This window comes from Vitis vinifera, chromosome 3 (genome assembly GCF_030704535.1).
Source record: "Vitis vinifera cultivar Pinot Noir 40024 chromosome 3, ASM3070453v1".
Lineage (NCBI taxonomy): Eukaryota > Viridiplantae > Streptophyta > Magnoliopsida > Vitales > Vitaceae > Vitis > Vitis vinifera.
In genome coordinates, this window is record NC_081807.1 from 11,057,054 (window position 1) to 11,078,035 (window position 20,982).

The 20,982-nt window shown below is 34.0% G+C and overlaps 1 protein-coding gene and 1 long non-coding RNA gene across 5 annotated transcripts; one reads left to right on the plus strand and one right to left on the minus strand.

Moving 5' to 3' along the window:
* The first annotated feature begins 292 nt into the window (after nt 1–292).
* LOC104878854 (uncharacterized) lies at nt 293–19,252 on the plus strand. 3 transcript variants are annotated; one of them, XR_002029802.2, is made up of 6 exons: nt 293–567; nt 677–730; nt 12,611–12,683; nt 13,814–13,901; nt 15,464–15,537; nt 17,174–19,252. It is a non-coding gene; the product is annotated as an uncharacterized LOC104878854 (long non-coding RNA). The 3 variants fall into 3 exon arrangements; XR_002029807.2 differs by lacking the exons at nt 15,464–15,537; nt 17,174–19,252 and adding an exon at nt 15,149–15,283 and having other exon boundaries at nt 294–567; XR_002029812.2 differs by lacking the exons at nt 15,464–15,537; nt 17,174–19,252 and adding an exon at nt 14,104–14,239 and having other exon boundaries at nt 294–567.
* On the minus strand, nt 14,451–18,765 carry LOC100244955 (MADS-box transcription factor 27). 2 transcript variants are annotated; one of them, XM_019219054.2, is made up of 6 exons: nt 18,683–18,765; nt 15,416–15,515; nt 15,265–15,306; nt 15,097–15,180; nt 14,820–15,001; nt 14,451–14,714 (listed from the first exon to the last, which is right to left on the minus strand). In XM_019219054.2, exons 2-6 carry the CDS (start codon nt 15,443–15,445, stop codon nt 14,699–14,701), a joined length of 354 nt encoding a protein of 117 aa, XP_019074599.2. In that variant the 5' UTR covers nt 15,446–15,515; nt 18,683–18,765; the 3' UTR covers nt 14,451–14,698. The 2 variants fall into 2 exon arrangements, with proteins under 2 accessions (XP_019074599.2, XP_059591974.1); XM_059735991.1 differs by lacking the exon at nt 18,683–18,765 and having other exon boundaries at nt 15,416–15,772.
* Nucleotides 19,253–20,982: the final 1,730 nt, after the last annotated feature.

The window sequence follows — 20,982 nt, forward strand, 5'->3', positions numbered from 1 at the left end:
GGCATGAGAAGATCATATTTTTTATTTTTAAGGATGTAAAATTTTTTTTTGTTTATGGGTTTTTTCAATTTCTTTTTTTTGAAACAATTTTGGAAAACAGCGGTAAAATATTTTTGGAAGACTATTTTATTATAATATTTATGGACTGAAGTACCCTTTATTCTTCCCCAAAGTGACATGAGTACCCCTGATTAGCTGGTAACAACCGGTCAAACAAAGAGGAGGCAGAATAATGAAACACTAGGCAGGCAATCCTCTTTTCTGGATTATTCTAGAGCCCACACACATGCGGTTGTACATCAGTACATGAATGTTCATCCAGATATTTTCTTCTCTCTCTTCAGATATTTTTTTCTCTCACTTCTTTTGTGCCCATTTGTGTCTCTCACAGAATCAAACCCGCTTTCTCCGCTGTTGATTTCTTCATTTGAAATGGTGCTTCTCCTCGTTTATGCCTCCACACTTTTCTGGGTCTCAGTCTTTGTTCATTTTCTTCGTCCTCCATCCCATGGACTGGCTTTTCATGGCCGTTCTTCATAGCTCTATGGTCTGAATACAAGTGCATTTGTCAGTTCATGCACTCGCATTCATCTTTTTCAATTTCCATTTCTCTGTGATTTTCTTTCCTTTTGACTGTTCGTATGCTAATGCATTGTCTGTTGTTATTTCTGTACAGACTGATCTTGGTTGCCACAACCAGAAGCCATCGCTCCCAAATAAAGGTGAAGAGGTGAAGAATCTCTATTCTTTTTTTTCTTTTTGTTCAACCGTTGTTTCGATTTATATTCGTTACATTATATTGTTTTGTTCGATGGGTTTTCTTTTCTATTTTCGTTTTGAAATTTATTTTTGGTTTGATCATGAGTTGGTCTTGTTTTCACAACTTTACTTGCTGGTTTCACTTTTCCTTCTTTCTGGGCATATCCCTTTTTCTTTTGCCCTCATCCCTTCTTCTTTTTGTTTCCTTCTGGGGAATCCCTGACCCTCCATTCATTTGGATTCTAAGTTTTTTAAGCTAATGTCTCGTATATAATGCGAGCAAATGTCATCGAAGTACTTGTATGATTTGTCCTCCTTCAGAATTTTGAATTCTTGTAGGGCAAAACCAGATTACAGAAGGTTATAATTTTAATAGACAAAAGCTATGCTTGATTTAGTAATGTTGTGGATTCCTTCATATTGTTCTTAATAGGGAACGATTTGGGGAAAAGTGTTCATTGACTTCAGTTAATTTGTTTCTCAATGAACTTTCCCTAGAATATAATTATTTCTTGGAACACATGAAACCTATGTGATTGTTTTTGTACATTCAAAGGTGTGGAAATCAACAGAAGGTAATGGATTTGCAATAACCCCATTTAGAAATTTAGTTGATTGATTTCATATTTAATTCTAAACCTTGTGCATAACAGATATTGCGAACTGAACCTACCGGTAAAACTAAGGACTACTCATAGGTCATGACCAGATATATGCCAAAACACTTGGTTCAGTTATTTGTCTACAGCTGATTATAATGACTATGGTGATTTAATGAGTTTCAGTTTGCCTTTAGAATCCAAAAACTATCATAGATTTATTTTACTTTGTGTTCTTTCGATTACCCTCTTGGATGAAAAGCTGATTTACAATCAATCAGCCTGGGTAAGCGTGTGTAGTTGTTTCTCATGTTGCTCACTTGGTCATATCTATTGTGAGTGGTATCATACAGTAGAACGAGAATTTTTTTATGCAATTAGTAGGCATGTTAGAAATACCATATGAAAATATTGAATGCTAATAAATAATGATCCTGTGTGTGGAAAACTGAGTAGCAAAGATGTTTAATCATATGAAACAACAATTATCAACCAGATCAGATAAATTTATCAAGCAGTAATGTTTTATTCCATTGATTCCAACAAAACTTATGATCACCAGTTGGCCAACTTTTTCAAGTCTTTGATATAAAGAAGCAATGTAAGTACAGTTTCTTACCTGTAGTTTGGATCTGTTAGGCTGTAGATGTAGGTGTGAAATGATAATGTAAATTGTAGGCCTGTCAAGTTCATTAGGCTCCACTTTTTCTGAACTAGCAATATTTATATCAAATTCACATCACAAGTTAGAATCTTTGGATATTTGTATTTACATGGTTTAAGCATAGTAACATCATGAGCTATAGGGACAACGTCATTTTTTCTCTTTTGTAAAAATAGGCTTAAAAGCCAAAATGAAAATTCAATCCTAATAGAAGAAAACTAGGGCTGCTGATTGATTCTTTTGATCCATAAATCTTTACAAAGTGAATTCTAATGGTTTCTCAAAGAAAAAAGAAATTTGTATTTTTGAATTGTGGAAAGTAGATGGATTAGAAGATAATCATTTTTGTTTATCTATTGATATAGTCAAAATGCTATGCAAATTGTTTTGCATGTGATTGTATGATACAGATGTCCTAGGCACATTTAAGTCTTTCAAATGAGTGCATGCCTCTCAGTAAGCTTTCTTTCTTAACATCGTGAGCTATAGGGACGACAATATTTTTTCTCTTGTAAAAAATAGGCTTAAAAGCCAAATGAAAATTCAATCCTAATAGAAGAAAACTAGGGCTGCTGATTGATTCTTTTGATCCATAAATCTTTACAAAGTGAATTCTAATGGTTTCTCAAAGAAAAAAGAAATTTGTATTTTTGAATTGTGGAAAGTAGATGGATTAGAAGATAATCATTATTGTTTATTTACTGATATAGTCAAAATGCTATGCAAATTGTTTTGCATGTGAGTGTATGATACAGATGTCCCAGGCAGATTTAAGTCTTTCAAATGAGTGCATGCCTCTCAGTAAGCTTTTTTTCTTTGTTGAGGCAGATAATGCCTCAGTAAGCTTTCTTTCTTTCTTCTTAAGGTGAATAGCGCCTGATATATTATTACACAAAGGCACCAAGGAGTACTTTTAATGTAGTAATATAGGGGAGAGAAATAGAAGTAGAAGAGTGTTTAATATCATTGAGCCTATATATGGATAAACTATTCTATCTTTAGTAGAAAGCTAATTCTAATAATAATATAAAGAATCTTAATTGTGATAAAATTCTATCACTAAATAATAATATCCCTAAAATAAATAACAAAATAAAAAAAATCATCATTCCCATATTTAATGCCTAAGATAAGTGTGTTATTTAATTTCTTTATTCCATCATTTTCCTAGGTTAAAAAGGGCCTGACTCCAGTGAGTTGTGCTGCAAATATTGGTCTAAAAAATTAGGATCACGGTCATGGAACTCCTCGTTAGTAGTCCAAGTATCATCAGTAGAGGAATGATCTTTTCATCAAACAAAGAAGCATTAAAAACCACCAGATGGGAAAGTAATATACTTATTCACCAATACATCCACAATCACATTAATTGGTGGTAGTGAAGTGAGAGCACGAGAGGCTGAAATGGAGGATTGTTCCATAGAAATGGAAGAAGGCAAACTGGAGGTTTGAATATGCCTTAGTAAGGAAATAAATCTACTGCATTGAAGATTGTACTTATATTTATATATGATGGAAAATCAAGCAAATATGCATTAGATCTAGACTTTTAAATGATAGAGAATGGGTCAAGTGAGTGGGTATGAAGTTTCTTGTTGGAAATTTTAGGTTAACACTGAATACTTATGATGTACATTAACAACTAGTTTATAATTCGCATTACTCAAAGCAATTTTCTATCATAGCTCAACATGAAAGTCACAAATATGGTCAGTAAAGACTTGAGCAGAATCACAAGAATGGTAATCAATAGGCAACAGAACAAGATCAATGGATGGGTGAAGTGGAAGGCCATTAATTACTTTAAAAGGAATTTTTTCTTGTGGATTGATTAACCGAATTAATCTAAGCAACTTAGCTATGGGTAAAGACGTGTTCAAAAATCAACCTTGGCCATAATTTAGTACTTGTCTTTCAATCATGAAAATTCCATGCTGCAAAACATCCAAAGATTGACCTTGACGGTAGTTTAGCACTTATAGTTTAGTGGTGAGAATATCGCATTGCAAAACACATCCAAGGCTCAACCTTTCTTTGATAGCATTGTATAGGACAGTAGAGAGAAAAAAGAGTACATAAGAGAGATAAAAATTGAAGTGAGAAATTCTAAATAATTATGAATATTTATGGGAAAAAACTGAAGAAAATCTTATTCACTTCTTTTTCGATAGAATACAATAATTGACTTTTATATTGAAGGCTATACAAGCTATACTTTAGGCATATTATTAGAATAGGAAACTACCCTAAATCAAATCCCTATAAATTAGGGATTTAACTACCCATAATCTTTTTTAACAGAAAATACAAAATCAAACTCCTAAAATAGGAAAACCTTGCTTTCCCACAATATTAGTAATAAAATGTCTAAAGTTTTTAATATCACTGAGCCTATATGTTGATAGACAATTCTACTCTAGTGGGGAACTAATTCTAATAATGATATGAACAATCCTAATTCTTATAAAACTCTACCATTAAATAATAATAACCCTAAATAAACAATAAATAAGACATTAGAACTTTCTATATTTATGCATATCATATGTACGTGTTTTAACTTTGTTATTATCTATCAACTTTGTTTTTGTGCTAGCTTGTGCCAAATGAGAGTGTATATATTTGTTGGGAAGATCTTGAATATCTCACATCATTGTTAATTAAGAAATATGGTTTTGAGTAAAACAAGAATATTTAAGCATATCTTTTGGTTGATATATGAAATGGAATTCTGAAAATTGGTTAGAATGATGGAAAATGAAATTTGCTGCTAGGATTGATCCAACTTGATCCAACGTGATCATTTTTCTTTTTTTGATCAATCATTCACTAGGGGAGGGAGGGAGAGAGAGAGAGAGAGATTGAAGAAGATATTGTCCCATGGAATTAATTATGATAAGGTGGATGAAGTGGGGAGGTGTTTCTCGAGTGTTAAATTCTTTCTAGATACCTGCATAGTCAAAGGAAAGACTTTTGAAAATGGTTATGGTATAATGCAGTGCAGTAAAAAAGAATGTGCATTGCTGAAATGAGGAAGTTGAGATGTATGATATGAATACCATTTTTAAGCCAAGCAAGTAAATTTTCCTTTGGGTAGTCCAAGTTATTTGTGATACAATATCATTCTTCTTTCCTTTTTCTTTTTTATTTTTGGTTTGACTGAGGGATTTTTAGCAAGCAAAAGTAAATGATAATATTTGTTTCTAAGATAAATTTACATTCCTTACTTGTAGAACTATTACTTTAGAGGATGCTATTCCTTTTCTTAGGGAAATGTTTTAGCAAGGTTATGCTTATACAATCATATTCTATTCACCACTAGATTTGGTGTCATTAGTTCCTCATCTGATATTGTTTCTCATTTACAAAAACAATGGTCGGGTTGGATGACTTGGAGCTCATGTTTATGTGTGCATAGGACCTATCAAACAAAAAAAAAATGTTTATATGTGCATAGGATCAGTAAATCATCACCTGTTGCTTTGATGGCCCCAATTTAGTTCTATTACTTATCATAGGGATATTAAGATGTTACAGTTGAGAGTTTCTTAAACATACAATGTGAGAGCTAAAGTTTGGAGGATTGGAAGGTGACAAGGAGTTTTTAGTTGGTAGGTTTGCTCATGCAATTGGGAAGGGCACTATGATACTCCAATGAAATGTAGCATTAAAGACTAAGTTGCTTTTACTGTTTAGAGCTTTGACTGATCAATCCAAGGATGTTTGAGTGGATTTCTAGCTGTTACTAAACTGAATGTGTAAATGGGATAGAGTTCTGTTCATCGATTCTTTGTTTTAATGATATGTCAAGTGTGTATAGTGGCGTGCCGGTTGAAATTGAATTTATGTTTCTGTATAAACTTGTCAAATTTGTCTTTTGAGAGTTAAAACATGGAAACCATGGTCAAATTTAGTTAAGTAATATTGTTTGTACTAAAATGGAAGTTAACCTGCTTAAGTTCTTTGAAGCTTGTAATTGTTTAATCTGAACACGCTTTGAGTTGGGCCAGGTTTGACTTGTGGTGATAGAACTATTCAGAGCAAAGCAAAGTGTGGTTAATTATGTGTCCAAACATCTTGACCAACCAATATTATTCCTGCATGAGGTCAGACCCCCTGATGCAAATTTTGATGCATGTTCATGGCCTGGTAAGAGATCATATAGATTTTCTCTGCATAAGTTCTCATCTCCAAGTTTCTGGCATGCTTTGATCAAGAAGCAAGTTAAATCTTTCTCTCTCCTCGACTCTCCGATTGTGTTGGTCATGGAAAGTTAGACATGCTGTGATACTTGATTGCTTTATCTCTTTTGACATATTAATGCCTTTGAAAGGCAATGATAATATGCTAATCTCATAATTATTGGTTTTAAAGTTGTTTTAACCTTCAATTCTAGCATTGCCTTTTCCCCTTGTTTTAGAATTTGTGTTCGTGAGGTATTAGAATGGCTTCATAACCTTCTCCGACATCATGAGTGCAAGTAGAATGGGCAAGAAGGATAGAGAAAACGTGAAGGTTTCATCTCCCTACTGGTGGTAATGGGGAATGTGCCCATGATACCAAAAAAGAAAAAAAAAAAAAAAATTGACTGTCCATTGCCCATGATTTCAGTTGTTGAAGAAAAAAAAATTTCTAGCTTCATATATTATAGATGGTTTATGAAAGTGTTTGTTGCTGTTATCTTTTTATCTTTTTAGGTCTCTTATGGGAAGTTTGTTAATGTTCTCATGGACTCCAGTTAATCTATGTAGAAGTGTCCATGGTTAGAAGAAAAATACTATTTATTGGTCTGACTAGCCTGTACGTGATAAAATAAGCCCAAAAGTGGTTGGAATCAGTCACGATTTTTTTTTTTGCAGAAGTCGTAGTAATACCATCTTGGATCTGGTCCAATAAAAAGCCAAGATCTGATGATCTGGTATGAGGAAATAAATGCCGTAATGCAATGAAGAACTGGCCAACTGGTCAAAGAGATTGTGACTTGGCCCTTTGATGTAAAATGGAGATATGTGATGTAAGTGGAGAGAGAATCATTTGCTATCAAGATCAAAAAATGAGAAAAATATTAAAACTTTGGATGGAGTAGTTAATTAGTTAACACTTCAATTGGACAAAATGATGGATTTCTCAGTTCAGCAGAAAGGCAGTGATCATGTGGTAAAATATGTTAGCTTATTAGGTGGTAGGCCTCCATGTGAAGGGCTGGAAGAGCAGAGAAGAGGTGCCTTGTGAATAGTTAAGATAAAGAAGCATAGCCTTAGCTATATAGTTTTGGCAGAAATGAGTGTTCATGTATCCTACTCCTTGAAAGTAAAGGCTATTTTTCAATTTTTAAGGAGGTAGGATAAACTAAATGAATTCCTTTTTGCTCCCGCCTTTTGAAGCCTTACAAATGGATGATTATAAATGGGATGGGTCGAACACAAGCTAATATTCTTATCTCCTTTGCACTCATGCTCTGGTTGGATTTTTTTTAATTTATTTTTTTTAATTTATTGTTTAAAGTTTAACCAGAGACACGCATGTGGGGTTTGTCTTTGGTGCTACTAAGACTAAAGACTTTGTAAAATTTAGCAGAAATTCAGGTACTCAAGTAGTATATTTATGCTATTATTATAAATTATTGTTCATGCTGCTGCAGTGGTAGAGTTCACACTGCTTTAGCAGTGATTAAGCCTTTTCATTTTATTTTTCCATATTAGACTTTGTTGTTAGTTTATAATTGATAATCAGGTTATTTTTATTTCGATGCTTAGGATTTAAGTATTTTAGGGTTTTTTCTTGGTGCAAAAGTGCTGTAGGAGTGTACCTTTTGTCAAATTATTTAGAGGCCATATTTTAGGGCTTTTTTTTCTCTATCTAATGCCATATATTTTGTTAGATTATTTAGAGGCCATCAGCTTTCCTCTCGTGGCCTGTACCCCTTTTCTTTTTTAGATTTTCCTTTTGGCTTCTTGTGCCCTGTTGCACCAAAATCACTCATGACCAAACTTAGAAGAGTAACTCTTGTTTTATCCTTAATTGCTGATACCTCTACCTTATCATGATTATGCTTGTTTGTTACCTTTTCATGTCTTCCCACAGATTAATATTACCTTTCTGTGTTTCAGATCCTTCAACATTTATTATTTCTTAATGGAATTGGATTTCATTTACAGTTTGATAAGCAACATTAAACGAAAGAGTCAAAACAACTATATATTCACTAGCGCTTTTATTAAATATTTTGTATCCTTAGTCTAAGAGTACATTGACAGAATCCATCTCAAAGACTTGTTAAGTGGCCATGGTACAACTGAGCAAAGGATTTAGTTGCAAGGATATTGGAGAATCTTGTTTGTGGTTACAGTTTACTAAAGTAGTATGGAGTTAGTTGCCAGGGCCGAGGAGATGGAACTTCCTAGTGGTTTTGTTGAGTTTAGTAATTGTTTAGGGATGCCAATAGCGGGCTTTGAGAAGGAAATTTGTGCTCTAATAAGAAAAATGGAGTCAAGAAAAGGGTGGGGGATAAGGATGTCAGGAGGTAAGAAAAGGTGTTCTTCCCATTTTGAGAGGGAAATCCAAAAGTCAGAGTGCTCAGTTGGTTATAATAGCTCTCCTTTCACTGCTAGGGGAAAGGGGAGTGGGGCTGGGGTTTGAGGGAAGAGGGTGCTTCTGGTTGTAGGGTTCTCTCGTTGGTTCTGTTTTTTCTGTTTAGTTAGGGCAGCTTGTTGTGAGGGTGGTGGGTATTTCTCCTCTTTTCCTTCTTTGGCTTGCTTTTGGGCCTAATTTGTATACTCCATGTGTACTTTTTTGTGCTGTTTTGCAAGCGCTTTAATATATCTTTGCTTACCTATCAAAAGAAAAAAAAAAAAAAAGAATACTAAAGTAATATGTGATAGATATATACCTAACTTTTGTTTTATCATATAACCACATTGATAAATCATCTATGATTAATAAGAGTCAGTCAAAAACCAATATATATAATAAAATATTATCTTCTTGTGATGTATGAGGGTTGTTCAAGGTAATAACAATTTACGACAGTAACAAACATCATTTGCTTCCATTTATATTATGAACTCTTTTCAGATATGATGTTTTGATTAGAGTATTCAAAACTTTCAATATCCTAAACCAAGTTAACAAATTTTGATATATGGCATTGGTGGAATGCAAATGGATGAAGTAATTTTTTTGGATAGGAATCAAAATCTGATTATGATATAAAAAAATATATAAGAAAGGATAAGAGATCCTTCTACCAAAACAAAGGAGCAAAATGGAAGCCTAAAATAGTACCTTCTAGCAATTATAAACATCACTGCCCATACACCTAGACAACATCAACACCCAATAGACTCATGGGGGAAAAGGTTCCAACAAACTCATTGCAGGACAAGTCTCTTTACTGGGTCGGTCTACACTTCATTTATAGCTATTCCACACTAGTGCAAATAAGTAATGATGGGCCAGTAATGTATATTAAGTTGATTTGGGCTAAAGGATTAACATTTGACCTCATGACCAACCTTCTTTTGGTTAGCATGAGGACTTTGTAAATTGAAGGAAATAAACATCTAGTGAGGTGACTCTAGTATCATGTTAGGCTACCATATTGATCCAAAAGCTTAAGCTATTAACTATTAGTGGACAAACAATGTGTATTAAGCTGATTTAGGCTAAACCTTTAACAACTAGGTAGAAAACCCCTTACTAAGTAACTAGGTAGAAGGCACTTTGCTAAATAAAATGTTAAGTTAATCACCTAGCTTATTTCTAGAATATTAGGGTAAGTTGGGCAGCTCATCTCCTTACTACGTTCATATGAAGCTTAGCTGGATGTGCAACCCCTTAGTATCCCCTACGAATTATAGAAATTCTCATATGGAGTGAGGGGGATCAAGAGCTAGCCTAGTAGACAAGCCTAGGGCTTGAAATTTGGGTAGGCCCAAGTTAGTTTTTTAGCCACTAGATCGAGATTATTTCACTTTCATCACCTATTGGGTTTTGCAAAGAGCAAGGCTTTAACAATTCCCTCCTTGGTCTCTAAAATGGACCTCAATACCTGTCTAATTGGGATTTAAAAGAGTTCCCATCAGCGTTAAGATTGATGTACCTAGGATATGAATGAGTCCAAAAGGCGTTTATAATGACATTGTTCTAATAAGAAAGGTTAACCAATCTCTGCTCTAGCTTGATAGTTCTAATGATAACATAGAGATCTGCAAAGAAGTTAGATGAGGAATACTTGTTGCAGTAGAAGCCCTTGATTCCATTTATTTTGTTGTGTAATAACATAATGATAAATAAATCTATATATGGAGAGACATGAGTTTTTAACATAGTTGAGTTAACCATTCATACCGTGTAAGAGAGAATTAATCAATAATATACCATAGGGAACATTATACAGCAAAACAGAAAAGAGATGCAAAAACCGATTACTGAAACAATGGTGTGTTTCCCAGCTCATGTATCTACACCATGAACTAGAGCCTTGAAATATCCCATGTTTTTTTTTTATTCCATGCACAATCTGCTATCTCTTCCCCACACCATTTCCTGGTATAGCCTCTACAAGCTCATCTCTATTTCACAATCTTTTTTGCCTCATGACCTAGAAAATTTATATTGGCATTCTTAATACATTTCCATATCCAATACTAAAACTTGTTTCCACAAGGAAGTACCAAGATAGAAAATATTCTATACTATTATCCTCTATTAAAAGGAATTACAAGCCAATAGGAATTTGGGATTCTTTCCGACAGGAGTATGCTAGAGGTCATTCAAGAAGTTTCCTATCCCTCAAATATCCTAAAATTTTATCTCAAGCCAAATACTTAAGAGTGGCTAGCATAGTCTGCATGAAGCAATTCACTTCCAGATTAATGTTGATTGGTGCTTACCTGTCTAACCGATGGGAAAATTTTAATTATGGTTATAAGAAAGGCCATACTTTATGGTGCTAAAAGCTAGGAAATCGGGACATGTATCCATCAATGATTGCAACAGAATAAAGATGTTGAGATGGATGAATATAGCTGAGCAACAGGAATAAAAAACATATTAAGAGTAGAATAAACCTCATTTGGGTGAGGATTTCTCGTTCCCTTCTCATTTAGTTACTTTAGTCTGTTTTCCAAAGTATCATCTAGGTCCTTGTAATGAACAACGGGAATAAAAAACATATTAAGAGTAGAATAAACCTCATTTGGGTGAGGATTTCTCGTTCTCTTCTCATTTAGTTACTTTAGTCTGTTTTCCAAAGTATCATCTAGGTCCCTTATAATGAACCATTGGACCATTCACTTTATATTGGTTAACATAGTCAAATTTCTATTGCATAGAGTTATTGTATTCTTGTTGTATGGTAGTGGTATTGGCGATACAATGACGCCCGTGAATATGCTATATTTGAGGTCTGAAAGGAAATCAAGGTGTTCTGACTTTGCTTTGTCTTCTTTTTTTTTCTTTTTCTTTTTCTTTATTTTTTTCCTTAATTTTTTAATTTTTAATTTTTAATTTTAGCTCGTGCTTCAATCTTAATCAAGACTCAGTAGGAAATGACATCTCTCAGTATAGAAGCAACATCTCAGTATAGAATGTTCGTATTAGTTAAAATATTTGAGGAATAAAATATTGATGTCAGTGGTCATACAGAGCCTGAGTACAGAGATAGGATTCAGATTGAGACAAATGATATGAATCATAGAAAAACATGGAAACTTTGGGTGAAGATTTTGTGAAATATTTTATTTACTCACAAATAAGGAGTTAATTGATGGAGATACCTGTGTATCTTATCAACAGATTTTGATACCAAGGTTGCTGCTTAGATCTCCAATCAGTTATGGGAGATCTTGTCATTTGAGCATTTTCCTTATTCTTCGTTTAGCCTAAGTTGCCTTCCTTATAGCTGATGTGATTGTTTTTTCCATTTGGGAATATATTTTTATGCTTATTCCAGATTGCGTTTGTGCATTTGTGGAGATAAATATATTATGATGCTTAAGCAATTGTTTATTTTTAATTACATTTTATTATTTTTTTACTTTGCCAATAAGGGGAGGGGGGGTTGTGGGGTTACAAACATGAGTTGCTCAGGATATGGTAACTGACTTTCTTTCGATGTAATCTGATTTAAAATACTAGTTTTTAAGTGCATTATACATTGACAACGACTTCAACCTTTTGGTAATGATACTCGAGTTATTGGTTCTTCTGCAAATTGGACCTTAATTCAAGTTTTTGTTGAAGCAACTTACTGAGTTATTGGCTCAGCATAGCTAGACCTTCAAACAATGTTTCATTGAAGGAACTTAAATGTCTTAAATATTTGGTACTGATATTACAGCATTTAATTTCTTACTGATGTTACAGCACAACCTTCTTATGTAGCTCTCTCTTTCTCTCTAGTTTATATTTAGGATGTGGAAATGATATCTAGAGTCTGGAAAAATAGGTTTCGATTTGTGCTTAACCCTTCAAAACCAAAATAATTCTGATGAATGCTTTCCTGAGTTGATTTTTTTATTTTTATTTTTAAAATTTAATCAATTAATTAATCAATTTATTCATTGTTTTGTGTGTATGACAGCAGTGATATCCCATGACTCCATGTGGATGCCATGATGTTTTGAATCCTAGGTCTCCTCTCCTTTTCCCCTCTAAAGGTATGCTTTTATCACCAAAACAAGGATGGTGAAGGGCCTTCAAGGTTTTTTGATCAGATGATTTTTCATTTATAACTTATTCCATTTTCGACTTCCTAGACAATCTAGGAAGTCAAGTTCCATTTTTGTTATCCATTTTGCATTCTTAATATTCTAATGTTGATGCAATCAAATTCAATTGTAATTGAGTTTATATTTTATTTTCTGAAAATACTATTGAACATCTTTTTGAGTTGTACAGACCAGTGGTTGTATCATCTGGCTGGTGAAAGTCTTACATATTTCTCCTCTTATAATATGTTTGAGATCATCCCCTAATTATGAAAAGAATTTGAAAATTACATTACCTTTAGAATACAGGCTCTGGGTAATGTCTTGTTACCAAACAGACTTCTGAGATATTCCTGCAAACGACAACATGTTGAACATGTAAAATAATATGGTTGAGTGAATGTTTATGCATTCATTGGTTTTTCTGTAAATAGCATTTATCTCCTCTTGAAGTTTCTGCCTTGTTTTCTATTTGCTGCCTTTCTGAATCTACAAAAAGAAACCATTAGCTCACTTTAATTACCAGAAGTACTAAAAGCTCCCTTTATTTCACGTCTAATGGTTGATAATAAAAATAATTGATGTTCAATTCGTCTTTCATTTTTTCATAGACGAAGCCAAGAAGAGAATAATGAATCCTCTTTTTTACTACGGCACCATGTCTAATCAACATATTCAGAATCTACTTAATGTTTGATATGCTGCAACCTTTTTTGAATCTTGGGGCCTAGCTTAAGTGGCAAGGGGTTGAGGTACATGGTGATGGAGGAGATTCTGGGTTGAATTCCATGTCACAGAAAAAGAAAGAAAGAAAAAACAAAAAAAAAGAAGAAAAAAAAAATTACCTTTGTACAATAACTTTTACCGTCTTCCCCCCCCCCTCCCCCTCCTTTTTTTTTTCTTTTTTTTTTCTTCATTTCATTTTTCCCCTCTTTTTTCCTTTTTTTGTTCTTTTTTCTTTTTTTCTTTTTGGATGAGATTGCAATAGTTAGATGCAGTCCCCATTATTTTTATTTTGGTTGTGAACACGTGTGTGTTTGAATTTCACCCTTATTGCTTGAGATTCCATACTCTTACAGGTTCGAAATAAGGATACATCAATCGGCAGCTAGGCTTGCTCACTAGTAAGAGATCCTACAGTGTTTGATCCTGACTGGTTAAATAAATGTAAGTTTAACCATTATCTCTAGCTATCCATCTTCATATTGTTTCCAGAAGTTTCATCCTCTAGTATGAAATCTTCCTGATATGATAACTTTCTAGGGTTGGTTTTCCCCTTAGAAGATTCCTTCTGAAGGAAATTTTCCAATAGAAGAACTTCCTTAATAATTTATTTTTTGAGTTAATTATTTATATTTTTCATATGTAGTAAACCAGTGCCTATGTGAGTGGGTGATGTCTCTGCCATCATGGTTGTGTACGCTCAATCATTTGTGTTACTAAATTTATCAGTCAATGAATTTGTTCACATCATTATCAATAAAGCAGGATGAAATTAGAAACTATATTTTCTCACTTCTACTTGAATCCTATTAAGAGTGTTTCCCATAAATTAGTTTGAAAAAAGGTGTTCTCCGTAAATTGGAATAATATGCTAATGATTAAATTTTATGTGTGACAAGTGATTGTGTCTAGATTCTTATCAAACGAGTTTAGTGCACAAATTAGAGGCAGCAGAATATTTCTTGTCATGATAAATTTTGTGGACAACGAGAATAACACCTGGGACATGCAATACTTTTGTATTATCACATACATTTACATGAATAGCTAGTTTGGATTATCATTCACATCAATTCTAAAGTTGGTTTCATAGATCATGTCATACCAAATCTTCAAGCGGACTGTATTTTATATAGTAACCCATGTACAAACTCCTACTGTTAGAATCATGGTTTTGTAGCTGTCTGGGCTCTTGTTTATTGGAAATCAATCAACATCCCTTCAGTTGGTAGTGCTCTTTGTTAACGAAGTTGTAGTCTGCAGCAAATGGGTGTATTGATAGGATTAATATCAGAATAAAATTCTGTAACCCTAGCAAATTGTAACTTACTTCTTTACAAGGATGCTGAAGAGAAAAGTTACCCTAGTTCCATTGCTTTCTCTGGTGTTTCATTGTTATGAGGCTGGCTTAACTGGAGATTGATAGGCACGTGTAAGTCAAATCCATTGCTGAAACCATGTGAGACCTGGGAACTTCTGTTTGATTCATTCAAATTTACGGCTCGATATACCTGGGATTCATTTATATTCCTTGCTCCATGAATCTGAGAGCCATATTACCATATAGACTTTAGGGGATACCTAATGTTTTGTAAGCGATTTTCAAGTTACTTTAGATATGTAAAAGCTAAAGAAATACCTTCTTTTGCAATTCCATATTTTCTTGACGGATGAGGTCAACCTTCTTGTAGAGATCTATATTCTCTTGATGAATGAGGCTCCCCTACAATAAATTAAAAAATGTAAGTATAAGTGCCAATTTAATATTTTCAACAAAACTGAAACAGGTATCCAATTTTTGATAGACCTTTTGGTTTAATTCTCTTATTTCATCAGTTAAAATTTTTTCCTGCAGAAAACAATAAATGTATTAAAGATGCTGTATCTTGAGGGTATGAATTGTTATATTAAAGACTAAGAGTTGCAGGCATTTGGTGGTGTTGCTAAGATTTTCAAACCTTCTTCATTCGGACTCCCTTCAAACTCATTTCCAATTGGTTTTCCAGATTCTGTAGGTCTTTGATGCCTAAACCAGAAAGCTCTTCTCCCAGCAATTGCCTGCATTTATGACAGTCTAAATGTAGGTGTACTATCCATGTTTTTATGCATGTATCCTTAAAACTTTATATCAGGTTATCTTATATTGTGATAGATGGGTTACCATTCCTTCATTGCTTTATCATGTTTGTACTGCATATTCCTATAGAAGAAAATACATTGACCAGAACATTATTGGTATACTTTAAAAGTGAAGCTATGATGCCTGGATAATTTTTGAAGGTCAAAATTGAATTATTTTACTTCATCAATTTTCAACCCCTTGCCTCCACTGCCTTTTGTATAGTTACTAAATGGGGTGAATACTAAAAGTTGGAATTTTAAAAATTTTGTGGCTAATGAATTCTTTTGGTTTTAGATTGCTTCTATGCCTAAAATTTTCATGAATCATGCTTTAAACACTCATTGAAATAGGTACATGCTTGTCATTAAGACAAACACACATGCAATTGAATTGATATATGTTGTAACATATCTTTTTTATCATCCTATCTGTTATTTATTTTCCTTTTTTTCTTCTTCATTGTATTTCAATACTCCATAGAAGCTAATTTTTTTAGTTTGATTATGCTTGCTTAACAATATTTTCGTGCAATATTGAGAACTTGTGGGTAGCACTAATGAAGGCTTTTGGAAAGCATTAACTGAGATTCTTAGTTTATCCATCTGCACTTGTAATGCATCATTTATAATATGGTTCAAGGTGAAGATATTGGTAGAAAAATAAAGACTAAAGAGTTTTGATGATGGGTTTTTAGTAAGAAAGAAAGTAAGCCATGAGAATTGTGAATTGTCAAAGTATGAGGCAAGGTTTGAGTAGCCTAAGAGGAGAGAGGGATTGGAGAGAGTTGGAGGATCAAAGTTCTAAGAGGAGAGTTTACATATTCTTGGAGAACCACATGATGGGCTCAAGAGCTCTTTCAAAACAGAAAAAGTCAATCCCTTCAAAGCAAAGCCTTTGAGGTCTTTGTATGAAGCTTAAGGGGGACAAGCCATTTTTGAGAGGAAAGTGCCAACTGATAGGAGGCTTGTAAAGTCCAAGGCTTAGGATTTCCTTGACTCAGGATGCGGAAATGATGACATGTGCCTTTTGGATCTGGTTAATCTCCCTCTCGATCAATTTGAAATGAGTCCAATATATGCTCTGTCTATCTTGTCTAAACATACCTCCAGCATTATTCATCAAGCCAAATCCTTGAATAAATCATAAATATATACTGATGGGATGGATACACTAAACACATGTAGGAGTGATGCAGTGCCAAAGTGATAGCCACATCATTGCCGAGCAGAAACTAAGATGACCTAGTTATTCAATTATATTTATATGCATGATAAGTTGTGCTTTATTTAAAGTATCAGGAACTCAATTTTGACCAAATATAAAGCATCGAATATGTGGACAAACTAATCATCTTGATAATGTACTACGTATGCTCTCTTTAACCTTTTATCTTCAATTGAAGTTAATGACTATGTAGTCCACAGTAGCTGATGGCTACTTTATCCAAGGTTGATGTTGAGCTAAATTTCATTAAGGCTATTTTGGACACACCCTGTAATATGTTTCTATTATGGATTTGCTCATTTTCTTGCAGAAAACCCATATGATGACAAAATTTGTTTTTGATAATTAATGTTTCTTTATGAAAAATTAGGTGGCTTGCTCCAATCAAGAATAGGTTATGGCACATTTGATGTGGGCGTGAATGCACTTGCAAGAATGCAACTTGTCCATATGTGTTTTCTACGTATAGATATGACAAAGATACTGAAGTCTGTCTGCATTGACAGCTGCATTCAAGACTCTATGCTCTCCCCTTTTTTCCTTTTTCCCATTTTATGGCCAAAAGATGTGGAAAGTATGGTGGACTAGTGGCTTCTGTTAGTGATTCTTATCGTTGTGGTGAAACAAAAGAACTAAAACAGTCCTACAAGAGCCCTTAATAGATGGCAAAGGAAATTCTTCATGGATAACTTACATATGAAAGTTTGAACAAATTGAAAGGTTCCAATAAACAATCAATGGCAAGACCTAAATATATAGCATCCTTTATGTGAAAGTCTCATCTTGGTCCCTATGCTCTCTTAACCTTTTATCTTTAGTCGAAGTTAATTGATTATGTACTCCATACTCAAGGGCTACTTTGCACCTTCATCCAAGTTTGATTTTGAACCAAGTTTCATAACAAAGGTCATTTTAGACATAACACTTGATAAGTTTCTAGCTACTGATTTACTCCATAAATTCAAGAACTCGAGTCTAGGACATCTTGGGTTCCACTTGGAAGTAATGTGGCTGCTGTATTGGCATTGCATCATACTCTTAGAGTGGAAGAAAACCTTTTTATGAATTTGTGTCAAACCCTTGTAATATTCTGATAAATCTTAAATGTTAAAGGTAGAATCATCTGGAGGTGAATAGGCTAATTCAGTAATATTCTTGATAGCTATTTGAAGTGTTAGTAGTCACAAAGGAGTTTGTATCTAAAATTGAGTGGAAGAGGCCCACCTCATGTAGGAGATAACTTCTATTCCTTGACATCTTATGTGCTGGCATTCACATAATATGGGTATCCAATACTGACAAAGGTCTACCTAAGGAGTTGGTAACCATGCTGAGTGTTTAGAGGTAAAGTGAAGAGACTTACAGATAATGTGCTTGTGGAGGTGCAAGATATGAGGTATCATATGAATGGAGGGTCATTTGATTTACATGGCATTGGATCAATGACTATGTGGCAACAGGTTATAGGCTGTTAATAAGTAACCTAATGTGTTGCATTGGAGCATGTGGAACTAGTGAACAAGTCCACATAGGGAGTGTGAAATTGGACAATAACAGAGAATGCGAATTAAAGTTGTGTGGAAAAAAAAAAAGATTGTGATTGGGTGGATGATATGGCCTTAGAGCAGAATGGAATATGAAAAGAGTATTGTGTCAAACGATTGGAATAAGTTGTGTTAAGTCATGTATGTGAGTTTAGTTGAATATGCTTTAGGCTTTTAGTGATTAAAATATGTTTCTATTCAACATGTTAAGGACTTTTACTAAGCATAAACATGGAGAGTCACTGTTTTCTTGATCATGCATCCCTTCATTTTACAACTGTTGGGCCAATCTAAGTAATGTTTTATATCCATTATAAATAGAAACACAATTTTACCTGTGGGTGTCTTGCAAGTATTGTAGTTGCTGCCTCAAGCTTGCTGCCTCCCTTTGCCAGAGCTAATGTACAAAAATCAAATTTAAATTTATCCAATATAATGTAGGATACATGGGACCAATATATTCAATTGAAGGAATAGCTCTTAATAACTGATATTTTCTAGTAATGGCTTATGGATAAAACATTAAGTCCAAAATCGGGAAAGAAAAATTCATGATTTTTGGAAATTTGGTGGTCAGTGATAGGAAAGGAAATACAGAATCTTATAAACTTGAAGTAAGTTTCATTCAACTAAAAATCATTTTTATCTTTTCTCATTATGATGTTTTTACTAAAGAATTGTAAACTGCTTTTCATGAAAATTTCTATTCATGCACTGCAATTTTGTTATCAGATTCGCCAATTAGCAAGTAGCTCTAGGAACAAATGATTGTATTCATTTTCATGGTTGCAAACCCATATATAATCCGTGTAAGTTTCTTAGCTAAGCTTGTGAGTTCTGAATTAATGCAACAATCATTTCAGAAGGATAAATCTGAAACCTTTGTTTGACACACTGGATTGTCACTGTAACTCCTATATAAATTCTGGTATTTGTGTGATGGCCTTTGTACATACAAAGAGGAAATTCACTTGGAATCTTGATACTTCTCACCCATAAATATCTATCTAGTCTTTTATTTGTCTTTGGCTGGTGTATCTATTCAACTCTCAGATATTTTCTGATCATTATTTCCTTGCAAGAGTGTTGGATAGCTTTTATTTATCAACAAATATCTGAACTATTCTTTGAATTGATGATAGTTTAGGCTTATTGAGGACTTATTGAGTTCTTGACCACAGAATACTAAATCAATCTTGGCAGAATTTTTTTTATTTCAAATCATCAGTGGAAAATCACCAATCTAGTTCATCTAATAAATCTCTTGCCCTTTCCCCCCTTTTTTAAAAATGTGAAGATGAGGTCGAATATAAATGAATATTTATTCTTCTACCAAAAGGAGGTCAGATTCAATTTTAAGAAGCATTTTTCATATAGTGGGTGGAAAAGGGGCAATGAAGAATAAAACTGAAGAATTTCTGAATTCCTTTATTGATTTTTTTAGGTACACACCATACACATATATATACACAAATGACTGAATAAGAAGATATCAATCTGGCTTGATTCTCTCCTAAAATTAGGAAATTGAATCATCCTAAATGATCTCTCCTTTTTTATTCCTAAAACAACTTTCCTAAATTAAGAACCCTAACTTTGAATGCCAAATTTCAACACTCCCCCTCAAGCTAGAGAATATATATCATATAATCCCAGCTTGCAAGTTAAGTCTTCGAAGTTAGGCCTAGGTAAAGCTTTGGTGAGGATGTCTGCGGTTTGGTGCTTGGTAGGAACATAGTTCAATTTAATCGTCTCACTAGTCACCTTCTCTGTGATGAAGTGTCTGTCAATCTCAACATGCTTGGTCCTGTCATGATGCACGGGGTTCTTTGCTATGCTTATAGCTGCCTGATTATCACACATCATCAGAATTGGAGATGAACTCGTTTGTCCCAGTTCACTAAGAACCCTTTTTATCCAAATCCCTTCACAGATTCCCTGTGCAAGAGCTATGTACTCAGCTTTTGCACTACTTCTGGCTACAACTGATTGCTTCTTACTCCTCCAGGTAACAAGATTTCCCCAGACAAAAGAACAATATCCAGAAGTGGACCGCCTGTCAATGATGTTTCCTGCCCAATCCGCATCTGAGTATACTTCAGTGTCACGGTTCTCTGTCTTTCTGAAGAATAGACCTTTCCCTGGTGTCATTTTTAAATATCTAAGAATCCTGTAGACTGCTTCCATGTGTTCCTCAGTGGGGCTGTGCATGAATTGACTTACAGCACTCACTGCAAAGCCAATATCTGACCGAGTGTGTGAGAGATAAATCAAGCGCCCGACAAGCCGCTGATATCTCCCCCTGTCTACCGGTGTACTTTCTTTCTCGATACCAAGTTTCTTCTGACTATCCATAGGAGTATCAATTGGTTTGCATCCAAGCATACCGGTCTCCTTAAGAAGATCGAGTATGTATTTTCTTTGAGAGACTACAATTCCCTTCCTTGATCTAGCCACTTCCATACCAAGGAAATATTTCAAATTTCCAAGGTCTTTAACTTCAAACTCTTCTGACAAATACTTCTTCAACTTCTGTAATTCCTCCATATCATTCCCAGATAGAATAATATCATCGACATAGACTATCAATATGGCCATTTTCCCGGCATGAGACTTCTTGACAAATAGAGTATGA